Source organism: Taudactylus pleione, unplaced genomic scaffold (genome assembly GCF_031769625.1).
Source record: "Taudactylus pleione unplaced genomic scaffold, aTauple2 ptg000015l, whole genome shotgun sequence".
NCBI lineage: Eukaryota > Metazoa > Chordata > Amphibia > Anura > Myobatrachidae > Taudactylus > Taudactylus pleione.
In genome coordinates this window covers 478,958-500,612 of record NW_028284417.1, presented here as the reverse complement: position 1 = coordinate 500,612, position 21,655 = coordinate 478,958, and the positions used below count along the sequence as shown (strand labels likewise).

The window sequence follows — 21,655 nt, the reverse complement described above, 5'->3', positions numbered from 1 at the left end:
CAGGTGACCCACAGACGATTGGCCTGCTATGTCACATGGTCAAAGACAACATGGTGGCACCCAGACAGCCGTGACGTGGTGGCGCCACTAGACTTAACCTTGCCAGGATGGCCCAACTCTGGCAGACCTCTGCGTACACGCATTGCCAGTCTCCTCATGCCAGCTCCCCCACCAGAAGGACCGTGCCACAGTGCCCTCACTGGTAAGGACTGCAAACCTCCACGCCGCGAAACCCTGGTCATGACAGTACCCCCCTCCTTATGGGTGGCCTCAGGACACCTTCTAGGCTTTTCAGGATGAGCCAAGTGGAATTTGCTGATGAGTTTGGGAGCATGGACGTCCTCAGCTCTGGTCCAACAACACTCTTCCGGACCATAGCCTCTCCAATCAAACAGGTATTGTAAATGACCATGACGCATACGAGAATCCAGAATCTGAGAAACCTCAAATTCCACCCCGTTTTCAGTTTGGATCCTGGGGGAACAGGGAGAACACTGAGGAATGTATTGAGAACTAAAGGCTTGAGCAGAGATAAATGAAATGAATTAGGAATTTTTAAATAAGACGGGAGCTGAAGACGATAGGAGACTGGATTGATTATCTCTGTAATGGAGTATGGTCCAATAAACCAGGGAGCGAACTTCATTGACGGTACCCTGAGGCAAATATTGAGGGTAGAAAGACATACTTGATCCTCGACCCGCATCTGAGGAACTTTTCTTTGCTTCCTATCAGCCTGATCCTTGTACCGCAGGGAGGTTTTAATAAGAGCAGCCCGCACTTGAGCACAAACTGAAGCAAAGTTCCATACAGTGGTATCCACAGCTGGTACTTTGAAGGCAGGTAAACTTCGGAACTCAGGGACCCTAGGATGAAGACCATACACGATGTAGAAAGGAGTTTGGTTAGTAGAAGAGTGGTATGATACGAGTGGTATGATGCGGTCTCGAAGTCCTGGTTCACCCTCTCGGTGGACCCATTACTTTGAGGGTGATAGGCCATGGAAAAGTTATGTTTCACTTGCAGAACAGAGCAGAGGGCTCTCCAGAATTTTTCCATGAATTGGACACCCCGGTCTGAGACGATTTCTGAAGGAAGTCCATGAAGGTGAAATATATGGTGAACAAATAGGTAAGCCAAATCAGGTGCCGAGGGTAATTTCTCTATCGGAATGTAATGGACCATCTTTGAGAAACAATCCACTACAACTCGGAATATCCATTAGAATTTGGCAGGTCTGTCACAAAATCCATGGACAGATGTGTCAACGGACGAGATTGTACAGGAAGAGATACCAATTCACCGGCTGGAGACTGTCAAGGAGATTTATGCTGGGCACACTGGGTACAAGACGAGATACAGTAAACTCAGTTACCTCGGTTTTCATCAATGGCCACCACTAGGATCTCTTCAGGAACTCCAAGGTCTTACGAATGCCTGAATGACCTGCAAAACGAGAAGAGTGGGCCCATGTCAGCAACCGTTTCCTCAACTCCAGGGCCACAAAGGTCTTTCCAACAGGTGGTTGCAGTTGATTAGTGGCGAAAACCTTAGACTCCAGCACGGGAGTATTCCATAGTGTTTCTGGACCACTATTAGTGGACAGTGACCGTGACAAGACATCAGCCTTAAGATTGAGAGCCCCAGAATGATACAACAGGGTAAAACGAAAACGGGCAAAAAATATCGCTCATCGGGCCAGCGAGGACTTACACGATGATTATTTTTTAGGAAAAGAAGATTTCTCTGGTCTGTAAAAATGGTGAAAGAGAACTTAGCGCCATCTAGGAGGTACCACATTCCTCTAAGGCCAGTTTGACAGCTAATAGCTCCTGGTTGCCTATGGCATAATTTCTTTTGGCAGGGGCAGATTTCTTTGAGAAGAAACCACACGGGTGAATCTGGTTATCCTCGAAGAGCTGGGACAAGACAGCTCCCATTGCCTCAGATGAAGCATCCACTTCCAGTAAAAAAGGCCTGTTGACATCCGGCTGTCTCAAAACTGGACCTGTTATAAAGGCTTGCTTGAGAAGTTGAAAGGCTGTATCCTCCTCAGGAGGCCATAGAGCAGGGTTGGCACCTTTACGAGTTAGGGCTGTGATGAGATCCATCAAGGAGGAGAATACCTTAATAAAATGCAGATAATAATTGGAGAAACCAAGAAGTCTCTGAATGGCTTTCAAAGATATGGGACGGGGCCAATCCAATATTGCTTGGACTTTCTTGGGGTACATTTCTAAACCTGATCCTGAAATGATATATCCAAGAAATGGAATACTTGGTACACTGAACACACATTTCTCCAATTTGCAATACAGTTGGTTCTTCCTCAGACGAGACAAGACTTCTTTGAAATGATTAAGGTGTTCCTCAGGAGAGGATTAAAAAAATCAAAATGTCATCTAAATAGACGACAACTGAGACATATAAGAGATCCCTATAGATCTTGTTAACAAAATCTTGGAAAGCGGCAGATGCGTTTTCACAGTCCGAATGGCATGAACAAGTATTCAAAATGACCATCCCTAGTGTTGAATGCTGTCTTCCACTCGTCACCTCAGGGCCAGATTAAGGTCTGTGGGGGCCCCTGGGCAACAAACTTGTGGGGGCCCCTATATACCACCGTTTCTCGTCACCATAGGATTTTTTTTTCTTTCTATTCACCTTAATGCCCCTCCTGCAATGCCCACTGTAGAAGTGCCCCTTATACAATGTCCCCAGTAATTGTCCTCCCTATGCAGTGCTCCTTATGCAGTGCCCCCTGTAGTAGTCCTCCCTATGCAGTGCCCTCTGTAGTAGTCCTCCTTATGCAGTGCCCCCTGTAGTAGTCCTCCCTATGCAGTGCCCCCTGTAGTAGTGCCCCTTATGGAGTGCCCCCAGTATTGGTCTTCCCTATGCAATGCCCCTTATATAATGCCCACAGTAGTGGTCTCCGCTATACAGTGCCACCAGTAGTTGTCCCCCCTATGCATTGCCCTCAGTAGTAGTTCACACTATGAATTGCCCTCAGTAGTAGTTCCCCCTATGCATTGCCCCCAGTAGTAGTCCACCACTATACAGTGCCCCCAGTATTAATTTCCCCTATGCAGTGTCCTTTATATAGTGCCCCCAGTATTGGTCTTCCCTATGCAGTGCCCCTTATATAATGCCCACAATAGTGGTCCCCCCTATACAGTGCCCCCAGTAGTTGTCCCCCCTATGCACTGTCCTCAGTAGTAGTTCCTCCTATGAATTGCCCTCAGTAGTAGTTCCCCCATATGCATTGCTCCCAGTAGTAGTCCACCCCTATACAGTGCCCCCAGTAGTAAACTCCCCTATGCAGTGTCCTTTACATAGTGCCCCCAGTAGTATTTCCCTGAAAGCATTGCCCCCAGTAGTAGTCCTCCCATGCTCTGCCCCCAGTAGTAGGCCCCCCTATACAGTGCCCCCAGTACTAATCCCCCCATGCTCTGCCCCCAGTAGTAGTCCCCCAATATACAGTGCCCCCAGTAGAAAACTTACCTGAATCCCCGCTCCTGATGCAGGTTCAGTCTCTTCTGTTGCTCCCATCATCACCATCTGTGGGGGGGAGCTGGAAGCAGGAGCTCATGAGTGAGCTCCAGCCAGCTCCCTCAGCTGACGAAGCAGCCAATGAGAGTCTGTCTGACTCTCATTGGCTGCTGTAACATACACACAGCTGCCGCCGGTGGCTGCGTGTATGTTACTGTGTAGTGTGGCCATGCTCACTGCGTGGTCTACACTACACTAGACGAGGGGACACTAGCAGCAGGCGCAGACAGCGCACCGCTGCTAGTGGGGGCCCCTCCGTGTGTGGGGGCCCGGGGACGACCACCCCTTTCACCCCCCCTTAATCCGGCCCTGCGTCACCTGCTCAGATACGGATGAGGTTGTATGCACCTCAGAGATTCAACTTAGAAAATATAGTGGATCCCTTGACTATGTCAAATAATTCGATAATCAATGGTAGAGGGTATCAGTTCTTTACTGTAATATCATTCAGGCCTCTATAATCTATACACGGTCTCAGGCCTCCATCTTTTTTGGGAACAAAGAAAAATCCAGCGCCAGCAGGTGATGTATATGGTCAAATAAATCCCTTTTTTAAATTCTCTTGGATGTATTCCGGCATGGTGTCGGTTTCTGGTAGGGACAACGGATAGGTCGACCACGTGGAGGCATCTTCCCTGGTAACAAGTCGATAGGACAATCCCATTCTCTATGAGGAGGTAGGACGTTAGCTTGTCTTTCAGAGAAAACATTGGTAAATGATTGATATTCTTTAAGTATAGATGGGACCTCTAGCGACTGAATTTTTCTCACAGGTCGGATCTTCGGGAGACAAGACCCCTGGCATTCCTCTCTCCATGACTGAACCTGCATAGTGTTCCAATCAATTTTGGGGTTGAGCTTACACAGCCATGGGTATCTGAGTATAATCTCATGGGAAGCCTTGGGTATGACTAAGATGCTGATAAGTTCAACATGAAGGGCTTCAATATGAACTAGAATAGATTGGGTTCTTTTAGACATAGGGCCTAATTCAGACCCGCTCGCAAGCGCTGAGCGCTCGCAAGCGGGTCGATGTTGGCCAAATGCGCATGCGCACGACGAAGACGGCTCCGTCGTGCGCATGCGTGAGACCCGAATAACGACGGCCAAGCCATCGGTATGGGTCTCGCACCAAAGGGGGCGTGCTGTCGATGGTGATTGACAGCACGCCCCCTTTGGTGGGCATGCTGGGGGCGTGGCTGTCCAGACGGAGGCGTTCCCATGGGAATGCCTACCATCTGGGGCCGGCCCCACTGACATCACTAGTGATGTCAGTGGGAGTGCTTTTGGCTCCAGGGCTTGCGGCAACGAGACCCTACCGCAAGGGTCTCGTCGCAAGCCCGATGGTCGCGATGGTCAAGACCATCATTTTGGTCACCCACAGCTATGCGAGTGGCCAGGAGGCCACTCTTAAATTCAGAGGGACGGCCCTGATTCAGAGCGAGCGCTCTGTCAGAGCATCCGGCTCTGAATCAGGGCAACAGTTCCATTAGAAATAGGTCTACCATCGATAGAGGTCAAGGAGATAGCATGATCCAAGGTGACGCAAGGAATTTGTAATTTATCTGCCAAACGAGAGGACATGAAATTTTCTGCTGCCCCAGAGTCCAGGAGGGCAGATACGAATACAGGACTAGACCTAAGGTCCAGAGCTATGGACATTCGGTCAGTGTCGACATGGTGAATGTCGACATTATGAACATGTTGACATGTTCACTATCGATACAATAAAATGTCAACATTTTCCTGGTCACTGTCCACCTAATATACAGAGCCCGGTTTAATGATTGATTACATTTAAGTATATAAAATATGATGAATATGAAAGGGGTGAACACTACAGTCACTGAGTAAATATACATAATTTCCACAATGTCTGTTATATAAACAAGTGCCTACTCTTTATTGACATTTTGTAGTATTAATTTAAAATTTGTGTGATCACTTATATGATCACTTGAATATTGTCAAATGACATTATGAGTATGACTTTGATTTGTACTTGTACATGTACTTGAACAGACAGGATATGGTATCAATGTGTTATGCAATAAGCTTATTGTAACTTTAACTACAAGCCAACTAAATGGTTGTTCATCCAAAAATAAAGTAGCTCAGGAAGTAAAGGACTAAGCAATTAGACAAGATGACAAGGTGAAAATCACACTTGTTTTCTTCCTGCAATTTACTGATGGCTCATTACCACCCATGATGTTGTGATGTTACATTTTATAATCTAAAAATGTTATCAGTGTTGGAACTACTGGTGTGGCAGGGAGTGAAGCAACTATGGGGCCCAGAAGTAAAAGGGTGGCTCTAATCACTGCCCAACTGCTATGGCAGTGTTCTGCCGCTGTATTTAATGACCAAGATTTATCGCTTTAGACTAGACAAATTTTCCACAAATAAACCACTACATTTTAAAGGTATAATAATTATGTACATTAATAGCCACTGTGTGTGTAATGTAATTGGGCAGGCTTCCTTCACACCATATACCCCCCTATAATCCCCCATTTCCAATTAATATCAAAATAACTTCAAGATATATTAAAAAAATATAGGTATTGTCGCTTACTTGTGTATTAATAGTTTTCCAATGCTCAGATGCCATGACTGGGCCTAAGGCTGCTTATGTGGCCATGAAAATCTATGAAAATGCTACTGATAGAAACTGAAGCAATGTGTTCTGGGGCCCGAGCAATATCAGCATATATATTCCATGTATAAATTGTCACCCCTATAGTTTTGTTAATAAATGAATTAATCTAAAAGGAGAACTGGACAATTGTGTCTGCTACCTCCCATGTCATGGTAGTGCCTATGAGCCTATAAAGCCAACATCTGGTGCTATCTGGGTTATACAATACACAGGTCCAAGTATGAAGAGAGCTACAAAGATTTTGCTTTTCATGCACTTCTAAATCTTTATTTGTGTGTACTGTAAGGATGATTTATGTACACATTATAAACATGTAAGCCTTTGTTCCTTTTGGGCTGAATGATTTTCATGTTCAGATGTGTCCACATACACCTTTGCTCAAATCACGGCAAATACTTGCCCCATGTTGCACTCCATGGAACGTTGCAACTTTGCTGTGCCACGCCAGAGAGACGCTGGCATTTCATGTACTTCTGTGTGCGACTAAGTCCGGGTAAAAGATGCAAAAGTCAGATTTCCAATACGATAGACCCGCGCCATGTCTCGTGCCACATATTGTTATACTTAATCTGTGACTTTATATCAATTCCTCTGCAACAAAAGTACTAATCTAGTATGCTTGGTATACTGTGAGCAACTTTGTATGTGTCCATAATGCGAAGAAGTCACGCCATTCATCTTGCGCCGTATGGCACAAAAACGTTAGGTGAATGAGGACACATCTGTATTCATTTCATGCAGATGTTATACAATAATATTATTAATCATAAAGAGTTACTGCGTTAATGGGATATCATAGTAATAGTGGTCTAGAGTAGCACAAAAATGTAAATCTGAAGCTATCTAAGTAATTTGTTTAAATGCATCTTAACTGTCATCATTTGGGATACAACGGTCAGTAGCGTTAATGGAAATCATAGCCACATAACAAATGAACCCATCAACCTTTTAATGCCATCATAAGAATATTTAAAACATCTAGTTGACCTTTTATCAAAGAAGTTTCACAAATACATTTTATGGGTTGTCACACTACCCCATGACATCTATGTATTTGCTAAGTGACTGTCACCTGTCAAAGTACTAAATCATCTCTTTTAGTTTGTAAATGTTTCATTTCCATAAGGTTATTATTAAAACACACCGTGCAAAGCTTGGCACAAAGAGCAGCATGCCTTTATCTACAGTATGAATTGGATATGTCACATTCTTTAGATGCTATGCAATAGTACTAAATAATATAGTTAGTCCATACATACTACACATAACCTGCAAGTGGGTGAAGTAAACAGCATTGGGAATGTTAAAAACTCCTCTGAGATGAAACCGTGTACCAGAAAATAGCTTGCTGGCAGCAATCACTTACACTATTTATAGTCCTCAGGAAATACATTCTATGTGCGTAAACCATTGTAGAATTCCCTTGCATGCATACGCAGCTAATGAGTTATAAATGAATGAAAAGGAATATTGTCAATGCAAAAATACCTATGTATGCAGTAACAGTTACATTCCAGAATCATTGGTAATGTAAGTTAAGCAAAACATAATGTACATTATAGTGCGCTGAGATAATGTACTCTCTAGCTTCAAGTGAAAGCATTACAGGAAATGTTGTCCAAAAGTTGCATTTTGTCACTCACTAATGTCGTCAATATTTCATAAATAGCATGACAAATTTTATAAATGGTGTACAGGTATTTCTATAAAAAATACTATATAGCTATTGCTAGGCCTGTGCCAGGCAACACGACCATCGCATCAAAAAGGTGGTCACAAACATTGGAAACATGGATGTGTGACTCTATTACAGTATTGCAACACTTTATAACAGGGGTTCCCAACCACGGGCCTCAAGGCACACTAACAGTCCAGGTTTTAGGGATATCCATACTTGAGCACAAGTGACTTAATTAGTACCTCAGTTATTTTGATTTAACCATCTATGCACAATCATGGATATAACTAAAATCAGGACTGTTAGTGTGCCTTGAGGACCGAGGCTGGGAATCACTGCCTTATAATGTACAGTAAGAGAGCACATGGCAAGATTACCAAACAGTAAGCAAGTGCATGATCCAGGGTATTAACTGAGGATTACTTCGTGTCAACATGAGAACTTTTTGGATTTTTTAATTATAATTTTAAGGAGTGCATATTGCATGTAACTATGGAGTCTGATTATTAAGCTGAGGAAAGCCAGAGAAAAAGGCTTATTTCAACTATTTTCAATTTATCAAAGCGTTAACACCAAAGAAATCAGCGTTTTATCCGGTGCTCACCTACTTAGCACCACATGTCCCTGCCCACATAACCCTCCATGGTAACAAAGGCTTAATGCAATTCACTAGGCAACAAAAACTTTTGCTTTACATCACTTGGTAATGACATCTTTTGATGGCATTACCCCATATCTGACAATTAGTGCGCAATAAAATCAGTGGTGCAGCAAGTGGTGGTAATACAAAAGAGTCAACACCCAATACTCAAAGAACATGCAAATAGGATTGATGTATATCACCTTCTAGTGCTCTTCCAATAACAAATACACATTGGTGAGAGATGAATAAAAATAATAATCACCATAGGAGTACAGACTCCACTGAATAACAGGTCATCCAGCTACATCCATATAGAACACCTTGCGATCTTTAATGGAATCTATAATTAATTTTATATCCTCCCTCTTCTATGTGCTAATCACAGCAACATAAATATGGGAGGATACAGAAAGAAATACAAACATAGTGTAGATCAAACTAAACACATGTATTTTTAATGATGAGTCTGTACTCCTATGGTGATTATTATTTTTATTCATCTCTCACCTATGTGTATTTGTTATTGGGAGAGTGCTAGAAGGTGATATACATCAATCCTATTTGCATTAGCCCATATCTGGCAATGGGGTCCTTTATAGCCAGAAAGGCTTTGCTTCCTCCCCACCAGGGGAAAGTACTGTGTGCAGGAAATAAATCCCTTATACCCCTTTTACACCGGAGCAAAAACCCGGGTTAATGCAGGGTTAACCAGGGCAGCTCCTTGGTGTAAAAGGGGAGAGGGTTGGATCACCGGGTCGAGTGACCCGGCAATCCAACCCAGGTAAATAGCAGGGTTTAACACGGGCTTAGCCCGTGAAACCCTGCTGTGTGTACGGCGCACTCCGGGTCTTGATGACCTGCAGTGCACCGCAAGCCGGCCGATTGGTCCGACTTCAGTGGCGCTTGGAGATGACGTCATCTCCAAGCACCCACTTTCACGCCGGAAAAGCCGGGTCTATGCAGACCCGACTGCGGTCTAAGCGGTGCCGACTCGGGAATATCCCGAGTCGGCGTCGGCTAAATTCCGGGTCTGATCCGAATAGGAACCCTGTTCCAACTCCGGGTCAGACCCGGAATTTTGGTGGAAAAGGGGTATAAGAAGTACAGGACTTTTTCAGAGGCTTCACCTGTCAAAGTACTGGATTTGGTAAAATCTTTATTGATGCAGTAAGCGGTGATACAGATTATTAGTAAATATTTCGACCCTTATATATTATTATAAGTAAATGTTTGAAAATGAATGTGTATGTATGTCTGATTACAGTTTACTTCACTGGGATTGATAAAATTCTGTAAACATTATACAACTCTGAGGTAACATTACCTAGTATCATGATATTACCATGACTACCAACAGAGAAGTTTGCCCAAGAGGGCTGGTGTTAATGGTGACTCTAAACCGTAGAAGAAAACAAAAACTACATTTGTAACACCAGTATTATGTGTTTTTCACATATTTTTTGTTTGCTCCCCACATCTCATTAGCACCTTACAGACGCCAGTGAATAAGCTTATTTCCCAGTTATTACACGCATTACATTTTTTTTATATGTCAGTGACAAAAATGCATTTTGGGCTTTATGCATGGTCATTTTTTTCTCACTATAAGATATTTAAGCACAAATGATCTGAGCTCTATGTATAGACTCCTGGTGGCGCGCCTATATACTGGAATCCCCTAGGCCCCAATATCATAACAAAATAACAGGAAGCAAGTCACTTTCTGTTTAGGTGTAAAAATGACCACACGTGTGGCCAAACTGGATGTGGATGCAGCTGTTTGACACTCAAGTAAAGCAACTGGATCTGCCAGTGTATTGAAATCTTCAGCCTTATTTGTCTTAAAATAGGACAAACAGTATTATTTTATCCTAAAAAAATAATAATAAAAAATAAACAAGAAAAGTTAAGCTTGCCTGTACACCTTGTTCACCCTTTTGACCTGGCAAACCTGTGGATCCCGGCAATCCTGCTTCACCCTAGATGAGAATCAACAGATACAAATATAATTACAGTACTGTACATAGTTGTTTAGGTTAAACAAAAAAACAAAAACAAGAAAACACATTTTAACATTTTACTGCATAAATCCTACCTGTGTTGATCTAGAGGAAGGCAAAATAAAACCGCGTGCCAGAGCTTAGTAAATGTGGCAATAAAGCAGCCCCTTTTGCAAACCTTTTGCAATCGAAAATGGGAGACTGCAGCAGATATCTCCAATATCTGCTGCGTTTCCTATACACACATTCGGTGGATACTATTGCATTCTTTGATAAATAGGCTCCTTGCAGGCCTATTTATTAAAGACATTTTCCCAAGCTTCGCATTCCAGAGCTTGAGCAGAATGAACCTGTAACAGTCTGAATATGGTCCATGCGCAGTAGGCTGCTGGGGGTGTTGCAGCGCAAATGAAGTGATTACATCAGCGATCACTTTGCTTTACACATGTCCCTGGATGTGATTTTAATTTGTGGCATATCATTTCTTATTGCCATGAATAGCGGCGATATTAAATTATAATTACCAGGTCTAAAACCTGATAATAAATGGGCCCCTTGGTAAACATTCCATAGGCTTGCTACAATTAGAGTGAAATATCCATCTCTATTCAGTGACAAACTTTACATCTCTTTCTCATTACCTACCCTGGGGTGCTTGCAGTATTGTCCTCCTTTGTTCTAACTAAAGCCCTTATGCTTCTACCAACAGCTGTCCTGCACCACTGCTACACTACCGTGCCATGTGTAATTGCTCAATACTCTGAGAGGTGGGGTACATGACTATCAGTTGCAACTAGCGTATGTGCTCGATACCCTGAGAGGTGGGGTACATGACTATCAGTTGTGACCAGCGTATGTGCTCGATACACTGAGAGGTGGGGTACATGACTATCAGTTGCAACCAGCATATGTGCTCGATACACTGAGAGGTGGGGTATACGACTATCAGTTGCAACCAGCATATGTGCTCGATACACTGTGAGGTGGGGTACACGACTATCAGTTGCAACCAGCATATGTGCTCGATACACTGAGAGGAGGGCTACATGACTTTCAATTTCAACCAGTATACAGTATGTGATGTAAGTGGGGGTCTATGGGAGGAGTGCGGGTGTAAATGACAGTGTTTGGGAACATGTGGCGAGGAGATTTAAAATGGACGACCATGTGTGGTAGTGTAGCTGTGGTGGATGTGATCAGGTTAAAACAGTGAAAGCAGTGGACAAGTGGGCACACACTCGGTTGATGATGTAAACTACTGTATCTTGGCAAATGGTGATCTACAAAAATTATAACTAAGTTCTTTGAACATTAAGGAGTATATTTACTAAAGTGCAGGTTTTTAGAAGTGGAGTTGTTGCTCATAGCAGTTGTTTTCCTGTGTCCACCTCAGAATCACCCCTACAGTTTTTATTTCCACCATGGAGTTATATGGTCTGTTACACAATATTCCATCAAACAGCCTGTACTGGTATTTGTACACCACTACAACTGCACTACTTAAAGATTACTATTAGCAAATCTACATGTCTAGGGGCCCTACTTGCAAATTTGCCCATGAAGACTTGAGCCACGAGCGACTGAGCAGAAGCCTAGGTGGCCAATCCAATACACACCAAAGTGCAGTTACTGGCTCAAAACAGGGCAAAGGGGTGTACAGTTTACCCAGCCAGAGCAAATCCTTTGAGACATCATCTCTGACTACAGTATCTATAGATGTCTGCACCACACTAAGGTATAATTGCTGGATAAAAAGCCAGCGAGACCTCGAGTGTTAGAGTCATGATGTCTCCAGTGTGAGGTGGAGCTACTGTACTTGCTACCTGAGATGTGTTATTTACCCATGAAAAGAGTGTTTTTCAGATTACAGTGTCACAGCTGCTCATCTCTACTACAAACTCCTTCCCTTGTGTACATTCATACGGCCAAATGTGCAATGGCTGAGACACCCACTTTTAGCACCTGTGCACTTTATAATACTGATTGGTGCATCCTTATACACCATAATCGGTCGCATCATCGAAAAGTGCACCAACCCTATGGAAGGTGCAGTTTCTTCATCTGACCACAGCCTCCTATGCTTGCGTGTGTGTGTGAATGCAGCCGCTTGCATTGATACGCCCACAACACACTCTCATAATATGCCCATACTAGCCACCTCCTAGTCACCACGCAGGAATGCCCATCACTTTTCCATCACACTTCTGATACCATCTGTCCTGATTGCAACCATTCCTTTGTGTGTACACTCTGGGTAACAAATGCACCGTAGGAGATTTTTCATGCATGTGCAGTTGTAAATAATTGCTCAATTACAAGAACATCGACATTGATGGCGGCTCTCAATCAGACCCAATAAGTATTGTGATAGGATCACCAGAGATAGCAATAGTGAGCCATGGATTCTGTGTGAGGCTGGAGGGATCCGCCACACAGGGAATTAAAAGCCAGGTGTTAGCTCACCCAATTGCTGCCTAGTGGATTCAGTCCAGGGAGGACTGAGGCATACCCGTCAGACAGAGCTCATTGTGCCAGAAAGCCATTGAGGGTCAGGAGGTCTGAGCCTAGCCCTGTGGGAGACAGGGAAGGCCATCAAACTCTGGGACTGAGCCTATGCTAACTGCAAGGAAGCAGGTCAGACTGTGAGGCTGTGGCAGCCAGCCAGCTAAAGACCAGACCGGAGCCTGTGTCAGGACAGCTGACAATTGAGAAGCCAGAGGCCAAACCAGGCCAGGCTAATTATCCCAGTGTTACTCTGCATTAGGCAGAGATAGACTTTGGACTATGTTTGCAGACTAGCTGCCCAAGGTTAGTCAGGGGTGAAGAAGTGAGTCAGTGCCCGAATGGGGCTAGGTGTTTGTTATTTTTGTTTCCAGATTTATGCTGACTGTAAAGCACATTTCTTTTATTTATAACCTGTAATGCTATGTGTGGACCCTGATTCAATCAAGTAACACTGCACCACTGACCCATTTACCAGCTAATTACCCCAAGTCATCACAGTATACTCAAGTAAAGTGCAAAAAGTAATTTAGTATGTTTGATTAGGAAATTGGAACTTCCATTAAACAAAATTCTACAAATGGTGTTTATAGAGGCTCATCTATTAAAGGTCCATCACTATGTAGGGATCTGGGATGCATGTACAGGCCACTGCAATGTGTAGGCATCCTACTGTAAGGTCCTGTTTAAACTTTGTTTACTCAAACTAACCTGTGGTTAGACTTTATTACCAGTCACAGTTGTAGCTAAGTTGTGTACTGTAAATATGAAGATTCCAGGAGCCTCCGGACTCCTTGCTCCAGGAAGGGGATAAAAGTGCTGGGCAGGCAGATCCATTATGTATAGTCCAGTACATGATATAAACTGAACTATAAAACAGATTGCTGAGTACAGGGGGAACAAATCTGGGACTAGGGAATCATCTAGATTTTTGCAGTTACTAGTATTTTTTTGTTGCAGATTGACCTTTGGACTGCTTGGGGAGTGAGGGGGGAGGGACAGGTGTTAAAAAACTAAAGCTAAGACCATGTTCTTTTTCTGGGGAGCAGACATTGCAGCATAAATTGAATGAGAACTGTAACTGTGTTTTCTGGTAGAGAAAGGTTTCATTGTGTAGAGTTATATTTTTATACTGCTTGTATAGTCACTCACTTACATACAATTATCTTCTGCATAGTGTGTGGGAGTGCCTTAGAAGTTATTTGCTTGATGTCCCGCAAAAAATATGTACAGCATTATGCTTGTAGTAATGCTCCTGGTTACTTAGGTTAGGATAGACAGTGACGTTTCTGTGATGTGTGAGCAAGTGCGACTTCCTAGGGGCAGAGCAGTTAATGAGTCCTACTGTAAATGCTTCAAACCATATCCACTGTCAATGCCACACATTTTAAAAAATAAAAATAGTAGAAACAGATCTCTCACATTGTAATTCCGTAACTATTTGCAATAGTGGTATCATAGGGCCTGATTCAAACTTGAACACTATTCCGATTTTCACGCAGTTGAGCGATTATTGGTGGTCTTGCGCAGAGCCGTAAGTAGACTTTTCTGTGCCCTGTGCCAGAAAGATAATTGGCACCCCCCTATTTTTCAAATAGGGATATAAAGCACCCGAAAAACGGCCATGGCCTCATGGGGAAGGGCCAGGGAAGAGATAGGGGAGACCAGGAGATGCTGGGGATAAAATAAGAGGAACGCTACAAGTAAGAATGATAATAAACAGAAAATTGACAGGCCCGAATAGCGCCCCCTGCCTGTGCCATGGCACAGGTCGCACTTCCCTAGTTATGGCCCTGGTCTTGCGCATGCGTCACACTCGCATTACACAGATGCGGTGAATGAATTGCGATAAATTTCCCTGTGAGCATTCACTCGTAATCGATTGACAGGAAGAGACCGTTTTGTGGGTGGTAACGGGGAGTTCTGGCCAAAACGCGGGCGTGTCATGGCCATTTCATGGGCATGTACTAGCCAGCAGCTGCGATCGCGCCTGCAGTAGATAAAGCTGTAGCGTCTCAGTTACAGCGGCCATTCTGAGTGACCATAGACTCACTGGAGGGGTAGATGATATCAGGATCTGCGTCCAATGCTGCGTTTGTGTACGAGGGCTCCGGTGGGTGTCTCATTACAAATTCCGCCGACCAATGCATTAGCATATATAAGCAATTGCTAAGCGGCAAATTCGCAAATGCTTTTTGCATTAGCGCAGAACTTGGCTCAGGCCTATAGTTAGTTACTCTGTAAACTGATTTACTATGATGTTCTGTTTCAAACAAAATATAAAATTGATTTGAGGGTAAAGAAATGACTCTTTAATATGTGCAGTTTGTTTCTATTCTCGCTTTTAAAAACATTTGTTATGCAGGACCCCCAAAGTGAGTAATATACAGCAAATTCTATACCATGCACAATTCTTATCTCTATTTTTAAACATACAGCTGTTAGCACAACTAGGGCTGTTTTGGAAGGAAATTATATATGCACCTTTTTAATAAATATGTACAATTTTTCATAGTGTGGCGCTGCAGATACTGTTCTGTAACAAATGATATTATAAAATGAAATGAATACATGCAAATATGCAAAGACATGGTAATGTGTGCCTCGTGTTTGACATATTGAATATATTCATATATTTATTGTGACTTTGCACATGTACAGGCATGGAAATAAATAACACTTCCCCGAATGTTTTCTCTTCTTGACCATTTCTTTAATTACCCTTGTACCTTTACATAAGCTTTGTGTGTTGAAGACTGGAGAGCAGATCCTTAACTAGGGGTGTGTACGGTGCGGCCAAACAAAGCCCACCATTTCCCCGGTGACCTGCACATGCGCAGTAGACTCTGGGCCCAGAGTCTACTGATGCTGCAGTCGCCGGTCAGACGCGTCAGTCTGCTGCCAACCGCCGGGGAGAGAGGAGGGGGCCGTGGATGGGGAATGCACACGGACCCCCTCCTCTTTTATTACGCCCCTGCACGGGTCTATCTTGTCACTGTTAGAATGCTACAGTGGAATATGGACGTGTTCCACTTATCTCAGTGAGACCCTGAGATATATACTGCATTCCACATGCTATTCATCGCTTGTATCCTGCACCACTACCAGCATACAGTCACTGGCTGGTTGCCTTTAAACTCCGCTCCATGCTAAGTGTCTGTTACATGCATAACTGTACGGCTGCACAATCACATTGCTGCTAAGTAAAACAAACCACTGGTTAAGTAACGGGCTGTTTTCTGACTTAGGAGATCCGCTGGTGTGTACTATAACTCTGTCATTTCACCACCAGCAGTGCTCACATATTTAAACATTATGTACAGTGTTTGTGAAAATAACAGCCAATTTATTGTGTATTATAAATACACCATGTTCCCATACCTTATTTGGCGAGCAGTAGCATTTATCTTCAGGTACTGAATCTGTGTTCTGAAAGGAGTGTATCTTTCCAACAGATGAGGAATCAGATGACTGTAGGTTTCCTTGGTTATCACACTAAAAATGATATTAAAGCAGTATTTGAGTATAAAATTAGAGAGTTGAAAATAAACATATATTGCAATATGTTGTGTTTTTCCCCAATATCCTGTAAGAAAGTAATATGTATTATTATTATTATTATTATTATTATTATTATTATTATTATTAATAATAATAATAATAATAATTATATTTGCCTCTAACAGCAGTGTGACTTCCCCTGCTCTCAGCACACACTGCACTGTAAAGGACATTTACTAAGATAAAAACATGCATGCCAGCTAAATGTTACTATTTGTGCATGTGTCCATCTCATAGATGAACACCACATCCTGGTTTGGGAACATGGCCAGGAATTAGGCAAAGGCCACACAAACCCAGTTCTTGTGCAATAGGACTTAGGGAAAGACATGCACGACAGCAGTCACTGACAGTTCTATGCAGAATGCCCATCTAGTGCAGCAAACCGGGAAAGATGCTGGAATTGAATCATCCAATTTTGAAATTCAGAAGAATTAAAAAAATTTGCTATCAATGAATCTTTGGCCTTGCTGTGTGCAAGGCAAATCATAGTGTGTCATTATGGACTAATAAGAAGTTATTGGTCTGAATAGTCTCTTTTCCTAACCGCAATCCGATTCAGATGAGGAGCTAAATGGGCCAATATCATCACCAATGCCAGGCACACAATAGAGTGTAAAGAAGCCAATTAGCAGAGATCAACAAATATAAAATGTCTATATGGTTAGAAGAGGAGCTTGCAGCACCTAAAAACATTTAAGGGCTGGTGCAGCAACGGTGGTATAAAAATAGGTGTAATACACTCAAAAGAAAAGCTTTCACAAAACACTGTATGTCTACAACTAGGGCCTGATTGTGAGATGCATACTAACCCAATGGTTAGCGTACACCTCCGATAATTTTGGCTTTGCGCATGCACTGGACCCATTCTACTCATGTTCAGAACAGGTCCTGCAATCGTACTCTCTGACCCTCCAAGCCGCAGCATGAATGACATGCTGCGGCATTTGGGGGGTGGAGCAGGGGCATGGCTGGTCACCGTTCCCAGAAACAGGGGTTTGTCATCCTGTTTTCCAGGAGGGATGAGGTCAGGGTCTGCGTGAGTGGATGCATATTCCTGGACTTGCAAGTGACCAGGACCCGGCCAAGCTGCGGTAAGCTCCAGCCTCCGCAGCCTGGCCAGAGGACCAAGCATCGCTACCGATGTTTGCAATGGTGATTCCAGGATGCGACCTCGGTCACAGCGCTGGGATCACAGATGCAGCAAGGAGGTCTCTGGACCTGATTCAGAGCCGCTCGCAAAAGGCGAGCGCTCGCTGTGAATCAGGGCGGCCGCATGTTTTTTTAAAACCGGCCTCCTGGCCACTCGCATAGCTGTGGGTGACCACCCACAGCTTTGGCGAGCGGCCAGGTGATGGTCGCGACCATCGGGCTTGCGACGAGACCCTTGTGGTAGGGTCTCATTCCCGCAAGCCCCAGTGAGCTTCTGGCTCTAATAGAGCCGGAAGCTCACCACTGACATCACTCGTGATGTCAGTGGAGCCGCCCCCAAACGGCAGGCGTTCCTGCCATTTGGCAAGCCACCCCCCCCAACCTGCCTACCAAACGGGGCGAGCTGTCGATCAACATCGACAGCCGCCCCTTTTGGATGCGAGCACCGGAGTAGGTGATTTCTCGCTCGCTCCGGGGATCACGCACACCGCGCGTGCGACCTGCACGGCCGTCGACCCGCTTGCGAGTGCATAGCGCTTGCGAGCGGGTTTGAATCAGGCCCTCTGTTTCTTAAAGACAACCTCCTACTGCATTAGAATTTAAAATGGATGGAATTGCACAGCCGCTTGTTTGCGTCTCTACAATACCATCCATGTCTGAATTAGGCCCCTACTTTGCAACAAATCAGCATCATTAATGAGCGTTTGCATTTGCCTGTAACAGATGCAAACGATACACCTCCGAACAGGCGCTTATGCGCACAACTGCTGGTCTTCATTACCGTGAACACATCCTTACTGAACTTTGCCTGCATTTGAACGCCCATTCCCAACCCATTCATTTTTATTGACCAGTGTACTGCACAGTATATGTTAAAACTTGCAAGAAACACTTGCACAAACTCTTCAGTTATTCATACAACAGAAATCTATTAATAATTTTAAAATACCTGTTGACAGGGAGTTGTAGTATCTTGTTTAAAACAGGAATGGTATTGAAATACCGACGGCTCTTTAGCCGCCGGTTCAAATACCACCTCCGGAAGCCCAACAGCAGGAGATCCCGATGTGACTAGGTTTGTAATCTAACCCTACCCTGCTTCCCCCCCCAACCCTAACCCACCCTTAGTGGTGCCTAAACCTAACCTTCCCGAGGGTTGCCTACCCCTAAGCCCCCCTTCCGGCACCCTAAAGCTAAGTCTCTCAGGGGGGTGCCTATCCCTAACCTTCCCACTGGGGTGCCTAACCCTAACCCCACCTCCCCGCACTCTAACACTAACACTCCCGGGGGGTACCTAACGCTAAATCCCCCCAATCCCCGGCTTACCTTAATACTTACCCGCCGTCTGGACGTTCGGGATCCAGGCGGTCTGGAGGCCAACGCCGGCAGCGTCGGCATTATGCCCACGTGGTGGGATTGCGGCAACGGTATTTCGACTGTCGGCAACCCGTCTGCTGGCATAATAACTGCATCCCGTTTATATAGAGAGTTTATGTGCAAGACATAACAGGAATGATGCAGAAGGAGGTGGGAAGAGTCTCCATTCTGAAACCCGGGGCTATTTTTCAGCAGGAACAAGCAGGCCCTCAGTTCCTGAACCTCTAATCAACTATGACGTAATGTCCTGGGCCAAAATGTATTTTCCATAAGAAAAGTTTTATTTTAAAGTCCCTTTTGAGTGTGTTCTGTTCTAAATACTATATATACAGTATGTGTATATATAATATATATATTAATATAACACATACTGTATATAAAATTATTTTTCTGTAGCTTCACCCCCAGTAGCTCCACCCATAGTTTCTGAACCTATTTTTCCAAAAAATAGCCCGGCTGAAACCTATGGAGAGAAAATAAGGTAAGCCTACCCGTACTGGCCTACCGTGATTGTGAGCCATAGTATAAAAACAAAAAGTGCTATTAACTGACTTTCCAGCCTACATGCTTCATAAGCTAAATGGAGAGTGCTCATTTGCAGAAAATATAGATACAGTACAGTACATAAAAAACTAGCTCTATTTCCAATTTAGCGAGTTTATGTATTTAGTCCTTGATGCATTAAATGGTCCAAAATGCTTTATTAACTACAGAAACTTGATGAATTTATGATTATGTGCTGGTTCTTTATTGTTTGGTAGCTAATGTCGTACAGTAATTTCAGTTTCCTAGCCAGCAATGGTGTAAAAATTATGTAAACATGCACTGTATATACAGTGTATATACATTTGGAGCTGTTCAATAACCATCCTTGTTTTTTGTGCTTAGCAACGTTTTTTCCCTAACGTGCTCTATACAGTAAAGACATATAAAAGCAATTATCTGTTAGCTGAGTGACCTGCTTTCTCTATGTACTGCAGGCTGAATGAATACATAATACTAAGTACAATATCGCACTAACCAACCAAATACGCAATTGTTTATATTTTTTCTGGACCGATCACAGCTTTTTGGGGCTTATATTTTCATCATGTTACTAAATTAGTACTATTGTGTAGTTACTGGAGCTGGATATTTTGAGTATGCATATTTGATACAAGGGAATAATTATAGACACAGCAGGCTATGCAGCACAGGGGGCACTATCCTAGAGGAAGAAATAATGTGACTTAAAGTGTAAAATTTATCCAGATGGACACATGATTCGGAAATTAATGAGGATAACATTACTGTATTTATAATTCATATTTATGAGCCTGATTAATACTAATCCAATTGGCACTCTGCCCTGTTGGATACTCACTGGGGTGTAGTAGAGACCATGCTGAGTACGACTTTATGATGGTACCTAGGGGGCCTCATCGTAATTTGTCCATTATTTATTTAACTAAACTCAACTGTACAGACTATATAAGGAATTTAGATCAAAACATTTACCAATTGCAATTACAGAAAGACCTTCCCACTATTATCCTTACAGCTGATGCCTGATGAGGCTTTCTAGTAGAGGAAATAAATCTGTTTTTTGTCCCATCTTCTACAAAACAGCAAAAACATAGCAGCAATTTACAAACATGGTACTAAGCACCTCATAGAGACCTGCTACTGAGCATCTCTCTCCTCAGGGCCATTGTATCAAAGCAAGTCAGTACTTATCAGAAGCCCCATGCTGATTTCCCAGACAGGAACAGTGTAGTCATCTTGTGTGAGCTACGCCACATTTCTCTTTGACCTTTATACTACAGGTATTGATATGATCACACACAGATAGAAAATCACCTTTGGAATAACTGATTTTGTAACAGCAAAAAGAAAAAGCGTCTTTGAAATGCAAACCCAACAGTATGATTCTGGCTGCTTTATACATTAGCCTGGCTGCTATAACTTTATATTTACAATGATGTCATTTTAGGCACCTATGGTGCGATTACCCTGTTCTCCAACATGTTCTGTATATAGGTCTAATAAAATATTGTTGAGTCCCTACGTTAATTGCATACATACAATAGAATGTAAGCATTATCTAAGAATTATTAACTGAATGGGTTTGAAGATTGTATCCTTCAAAATAAAAATAAAATGATAGGTTACCAAAGCATTAGTATTCACTGGCAACAGACAGACAATCTCAATACAACATCTGTGTTCACAATAATAAAAAAAACTCCTACACAAGATACTTTGTCTATGAGAATAGTAATGGATTGGACTTTTTCATTTTTTTTTTTTAATAGTAAAATAAAACAAGTTAACAAGTCCATTAAATGCTATTACTGTACAGTCTAAACCTACTTGAGGATGGTTTCATAGTCAAATGTATTTGAAGAGTTTGCAAAAAAACAAAAATAATAATTGCTAACAAAACCACATTATTCATAAAAGGGTATCAATTTAGACTATTTGCAGAGAACATTATGTTTGTACGTTAACAGTGGAAACATTTTTCCAGTGATGCTAAGTTTACTTACTGA

General features: G+C 43.1%; 1 protein-coding gene across 6 annotated transcripts in view; it reads right to left on the bottom strand.

Annotated features, from left to right (window-relative positions):
- COL19A1 (collagen type XIX alpha 1 chain) overlaps positions 1 to 21,655 on the bottom strand; it is a 762,134-nt gene that overhangs the window by 534,120 nt on the left and 206,359 nt on the right. For all 6 annotated transcript variants that reach the window (XR_015878306.1, XM_088471134.1, XM_088471139.1 and 3 more), the window contains exons 8-9: positions 16,416 to 16,529; positions 10,449 to 10,511 (exon numbers count right to left, since the gene is read on the bottom strand). Coding sequence is in view for 5 of the 6 variants with exons in the window: in XM_088471134.1 (XP_088327260.1) it covers positions 10,449 to 10,511; positions 16,416 to 16,529 (177 nt within the window). In the remaining variant the exon portion in view is untranslated. The remainder of the gene's footprint in view (positions 1 to 10,448; positions 10,512 to 16,415; positions 16,530 to 21,655) is intronic.